Source organism: Mytilus trossulus, chromosome 6 (assembly GCF_036588685.1).
Source record: "Mytilus trossulus isolate FHL-02 chromosome 6, PNRI_Mtr1.1.1.hap1, whole genome shotgun sequence".
In the NCBI taxonomy this organism is placed as follows: domain Eukaryota; kingdom Metazoa; phylum Mollusca; class Bivalvia; order Mytilida; family Mytilidae; genus Mytilus; species Mytilus trossulus.
Genome location: NC_086378.1, coordinates 71,992,124 through 71,998,247, shown reverse-complemented (window position 1 = coordinate 71,998,247; position 6,124 = coordinate 71,992,124). Strand labels below are relative to the sequence as shown.

At 35.0% G+C, this 6,124-nt stretch overlaps 1 protein-coding gene across 1 annotated transcript; it reads right to left on the bottom strand.

The window, feature by feature from the left end:
* Positions 1–4,079: 4,079 nt before the first annotated feature.
* On the bottom strand, positions 4,080–5,315 carry LOC134722981 (uncharacterized). Its single transcript, XM_063586614.1, has 2 exons — positions 4,709–5,315; positions 4,080–4,501 (listed from the first exon to the last, which is right to left on the bottom strand). The coding sequence occupies exons 1-2, from the start codon at positions 5,313–5,315 to the stop codon at positions 4,080–4,082; spliced, it is 1,029 nt and encodes a 342-aa protein (XP_063442684.1).
* Positions 5,316–6,124: the final 809 nt, after the last annotated feature.

The following is a 6,124-nucleotide window of genomic DNA, read 5'->3' as shown; positions in this document are numbered from 1 at the left end:
AAAAAAAAAGAGTTTCTTTTTTTTCTATCAATAAACTTAATCCTACACTTAATGGAAAATTTATTAAAAAAACATGGGATCACCGATCACTTAAGCTCACAATCTTCCATTGAAAGAAGCATGGATATTTGTAAAGGTACAAAATGTGCTTTGTTTCTGTTGAACGAATAGAAGATTGATTGATTGATTGTTGGTTGCTTTACGCCGCATTAGCACAAAAAGGCTATATCGCGGCGAGAGCTAATTCGACTATTTTTACAATTTAAAGCATATTTTTAAAATAAGACAAAAGGTCCTTCAATATACTAAAATTCTTGACTAAAGCAAATTGAGTATATACAAATAAAAATCAACAGTAAAATAACGTGATAAAAATTAAAATCGATTTAAATATAACAATTTTATATTCTATAATAAATTCCAATTTCTTTTAAAAAAGCAACAATATTTGTAAATGGAACATTATTAAATAAATCATACATATTATTGACATTGAAATGCTTCTTACGAATATCAGCAAAGTCAATACAATTAATTAAAACATGTTTAATAGTATACTTGCAGTTGCAAGGAACACATTGTGGTTCATCTTCATTTTTTAAAAGATACTCGTGTGTTATTCTGGTATGACCAATACGGCATCTAGTAATAACACACTGATCTTTTCTGCACATGATATTATTAAAAGGTTTGCCTAAATTAGGTTTAATTTCATGCAATTTATTATCATCTTTTTTACTCCATTTATTTTTCAATATATTAAAAACATATTCCCTAATATTAGATTTAAAATCAGTATATGGTATATCACAGTTCGATAGAGGGTCACCCAGGGCATTCTTTGCCTCAAGGTCTACAGCTGTGTTTCCAAGGATTCCAACATGACTCGGAACCCATAGAAATATTATTTCTTTCAGAAGAATTTTTAAATTCCTCATTACATATAAAATTTTCAGGATTGTTGGGTTTTTAATTTTAGTATTTCGTATAGCTTGTAAACATGAAAGTGAATCCGAACATATAATAAATTTGGATTTATCTGAAGAAGCAATAAATTTCAAAGCCAAAATTATTGCTTCTGCTTCAGCAGTAAAGATGGATGCATCAGATGGTAAACGGAGGGTTGCAGCTCTGTCCCTGAAGACAGCAGCAGAAGCAACTCTATCACCATCTTTTGATCCATCAGTATATACAGTTGAAAAATCTAGATAATCGGCTTTAATTTCAGCATAGTGCTGCTGAATTAAAAGAGGATTTGTTTTATTCTTATTGTGTTCACGGAGATCAAATATCATTTTTGGTTTGGGAAGTTCCCATGGAGGACATTTGCAAGTTTGAACTTGAGCAACAGATTTTAAATCAAAAGAAGCTAAATGTGGTTTTAAACGTAAACCTAACGGAGGAATTTTATTTTCATGTTTTGCAAACATATCTTCATAAATCGGATTAAAAACACAGCTGTAGGCAGGATTATCTGAATGGGCTTTTAGTTTGACAGCATATTGAAGTCCAAGCTTCAAACGTCTGTCAGTGAGTGAGTGCTCATCAGCCTCTACATACAGACTCTCAACTGGTGAGGTTTTAAATGCGCCAAGACAGAGACGCAAACCTTGGTGATGCACAGCATCGAGAATCTGTATGTAGGACTTCCTTGCAGAGCCATACACTATAGAGCCATAATCTAGTTTCGATCTAACAAGAGATCTATATAAATTAAGTAAAATGTTGCGATCAGCACCCCAGTCAGTGCTGCCGACAACTTTTAAAATATCTAAAGCTTTTAAACATCTCGCTTTTAACATTTTGATATGGGGTAGAAAGGTTAACTTTTTATCGAAAAGTAAACCAAGAAATTTGGTTTCATCAACCATTTTAATTGGGTTGCCGTACAAAGTTAGTTCTGGATCAAGATGCAATTTTCTTTTGTTACAAAAATGCATCCCGACCGTTTTTGACGTGGAAAATTTAAAACCATTTTCCGAGGCCCATTTTTCAATTCTTCCAAGACATAGTTGTAATTGTCTTTCTATGTTATTCATATTTTTGCCTCTGTAACATATTAAAAAATCATCAACGTACAATGAACCTTCAATATTACTTTTTAAAACTTCAACAAGGCTGTTAATTTTAAGACTAAATAATGTTACAGATAAAATACTGCCCTGAGGGACACCCATCTCTTGATCATACAGATCAGACATGGTCGAATTAACTCTAACATTAAATTGTCTGTTAGAGAGAAAATTAGAAATAAAATTAGGCATATTGCCTTTCAACCCCATATCAAATAAATCTTTTAAAATACCATATTTCCATGCAGTATCATAGGCCTTCTCAAGGTCGAAAAAGACCGACACCACATGCTCATTTTTCGCAAAACCATTACGGACAAATGATTCGAATCGAACAAGATGATCAAGAGTACTGCGACCCTGTCGGAATCCACACTGGATATTGGCTAATAGCCCATTGGATTCCAGGAACCAAACAAGTCGATCATTGACCATCCGTTCGAGTGTTTTACAGACTCAACTGGTAAGAGCAATTGGTCGATAATTAATAGGATCCGTATGATCTTTACTTGGTTTTGGAATAGGCACGACGGTTGCAAGCTTCCAGATTGATGGTAAATCACCAGATTCCCAGATGTTATTCATGAGTTGCAACAGAGCTTCTAGCGAGGAATCTGGCAAGTGTTTTAAGAGTTGGTAGTGAATATTATCAGGCCCACAAGCTGTATCATGGGCTTTTGACCGAGATGTTTTAAGTTCTTCAAGAGAAAATAGTTTATTATAATTTTCACCATTTTTTGATTTAAAGTTTAATTTAATTTTTTCTTTTTGTTTTTTAACTTTTTTAAAGTCTTCCCTGTAGTTGTTACAAGAAGAAGACTTTGCAAAAGTTTCACCAAGTTTGTTGGCAATATCCTTTTCAGATGTTAATAAAGTATTGCCGTCTTTCAAATGTTTTACAGTGGCTTTAGAATTTTTACCTTTTATTTTATTTACCATATTCCAAACTTTTGTCATCGGAGTGCGAGATGTAATCCCCGAGACAAATTTTTTCCAGGATGTTCGTCGGGCTTGCCTACAAGTCCGCCGTGCCTTAGCGCGAAAAATACGGAAATTACTCAAGTTTTCCGTCGTTGGTTGTTGATTGAACCGTCTTTCAGATTTTTTACGGTCACCTATGGCTTGATCACATGCGTCATCAAACCACGGTTTACTGGGATGTTTTGGATTTGCCGAGGTCTTAGGAATAGTTCTGTCAGCAATTGACGTTAGAACTGTATTAAAAGTTAAAATTGGATCTTGCACAGTCTCAAACATCTTTGACTGAAGTTCCGCTCGACAGAGATTCTCAAACAGGGACCAGTCCGCCTTGTCAAGTTTCCAACGTGGTACTCTCTGTTGGGCAGAATTAAAAAGATGTTCAAGTACTATTGGAAAATGATCACTTCCGCATAGATCATCATGAACACGCCATGAATAATCCAGAAGCAGAGAGGGATCGCATATAGTGATATCAATAGAAGAATAAGACCCATTTCCAGGATGAAGATACGTATTAGATCCATCATTAAAAATGCATAATCCTTCTTGAGAGACAAAGTCCTCAATGATCTTACCTTTGGCATTATGAGTCTTGCTACCCCATAATGGATTGTGGGCATTGAAGTCGCCCATAAGTATAAATGGTGAGGGTAATTGATCAGTGAGGTTTTTGAGTTTTGCTTTATCGATAATTGAATTAGGTGGAATATATATCGAACATAATGTAATTGTTTTGTCTAATGATAAACGAATTGCAACTGCTTGCAGATCCGTTGTGAGTTGGACTGTGCTATGAATGACGTTGTCCTTCACAAAAATGGATGATCCGCCTGCAGCACGTTCATCTACCTTAGAAAATGTGCTATACATGTTGTATCCTTTTAAAGATACGTTGTCACTTTCTTTTAGATGAGTTTCTTGAAGACAAAATGCAATAGGTAAAAAAGATTGAACTAGAAGTGTTAACTCGAGAAGATTTATTTTAAGACCTCGGCAATTCCATTGGATTATATTTGTCATTATTTTTTAAAGTTTTTTTTCGAGTTTGCCAGCATTCTTATTTCGCTCACCCTGAGATCGTGATCTTTCGGGTGGCGGAACACTTTCAGTTTCCATTTCAGTTTCGATGATAAGTGTTGAAAATCTGTTGTGCGAGGAGAGTCGTCGATCCTCAGGACTACGCGCAGCTGGTGTTACTCCGCCTCGACCCCTACCCCGCGACCTCGAATCAGAAGACTTCTGAGAGGATGTATTTCCTGGCTTCTTTTGGACATCCTTCTTTTCTTGAGAACGAAGAGGAGATGGGGCTCTGGTAGACTGTGTACTGGACGAAGAAGATACCTTCTTGGATGCAGATGAAGGAAGACTTTTGGAGGTGGAAGAATCATCTATGTCATTGGGAAGATCCCAGACAGATTCACCGCTCCAATTGTGTATTTCTACTGTTTCTTTTTTATTTGATTTTTTTTTCTCATTTTTTTTTGGTGATGATAGTGAGCTCTGTAGGGAAGATTGAGTTGACTGAGTACTGGTTTTGGAAGATATTGGTTTTCTTGGAATTAATATTCTATCGGTAGGTTCTGTTTCAACAGGCAGCATTTTAAAATTGTCCGCATCAATTGGCCAAGTCATGCGAGTTTGTGTATTCTCGTTACTGAATGAGCGGACAACTTTGCTGGCGTACGATGGTCTGTTTGAAACAAGGAGATCATTCGAAACAGAAGCTATCTGTTTAGCTTCTGGGTAACTAATGTTTCTTTCTGTTTTAATTTTAATAATATTCTTTTCTTTAAGGTAAACAGGGCAGTCCCTAGACGATGAAAAATGGGATTCACCACAGTTTACACATTTAGAAGATTCAGAGTGACAGTTTGTTCCCTCGTGTCCTTCGTCAGAACACTTGAAGCATCTCTGCTTACCACGACATTGTTTGCTCCCATGACCAAACTTTTGACAAGTAAAGCATCGAATTGGGTTAGGGATAAACATGTCAACTCTGATTCCGAAGCAACCTAAAGTAATAGATGGAGGAGGAGTTGGAGTTCTAAAGGTCAAAAGATAAGTATTTAATTTGATTATATTTCCATTCTTTTTAATTTGAAATCTAATAACATTAGTTACACCTTGGCTTGAAAGTTCCTCACCGATTTCTTCCACGGTAAGGTCACCAAGGTATTGACTTCTGTCTCGAATGATCCCCTTACAGCTGTTCAAACTGTTATGAGGAGAGGCAGAAACAGGAAAGTTTGATATTGTAGACATTGTAAGTAAATTTGTTGATTGACTTTTGTTGGAACATTCAACCAACAAATTGCCAGATCTCATTTTTGAAACTTTTTAACAGTACCAGCAACGCTTTGAATTTGTTTGTGAATTACAAAGGGCGATATTTTTGAAATTGGTTTTTCTTCTGTTCCTTTTATTACAATAAATCTGGGCCAACTGTCATCTTCCCGACAGGGCTCTGAATCATCACATTTTCTTTTCTTGTGTATTAAAGCTGATTTAGAGGGTTTGTTTTGTTGTGCCATATGAAAGGAGAAAGATTCACCATTCTTGCCATCCACCCACCTCGGAGTGACGAATAGAAGAAAAAAAAAGTAACATTGAAAATAAAAAAGAATTACATTACAGAAATCGCTTATATTCAACAATAGTTTAGTTTAAGTACAGATGATTAAAAAAATATAGGTCATCGATGACTAGATAAAGTTATTTCAATTTAAATCACCAAAAATTGCATTTGTCATCAAAGGGAGATAATTTGGAACTTTTACAATGAAATGAAAATTTTAAGTTATCTGGCCAAAACGAATTGATTTTTTTGGTTGAATTTGTACCATATCATATCCAGTAGCAATTAATAGTTTAATAAATAAAATTTGTTATGAAAACAAAATTTTTTTCAATTTTATGATTTTTTTGGAACCCTCGAGTCTCCTTAAGATAAAAAAAATGTTGAAAATATACATATGCATACAGAGGGTGTGTTTTAATTCATATAGGTACTAAGGAAATTTCCTGTGGTACTGCTGAACAGTATACTGAAGCCACTGTTGAAATGCTGGATT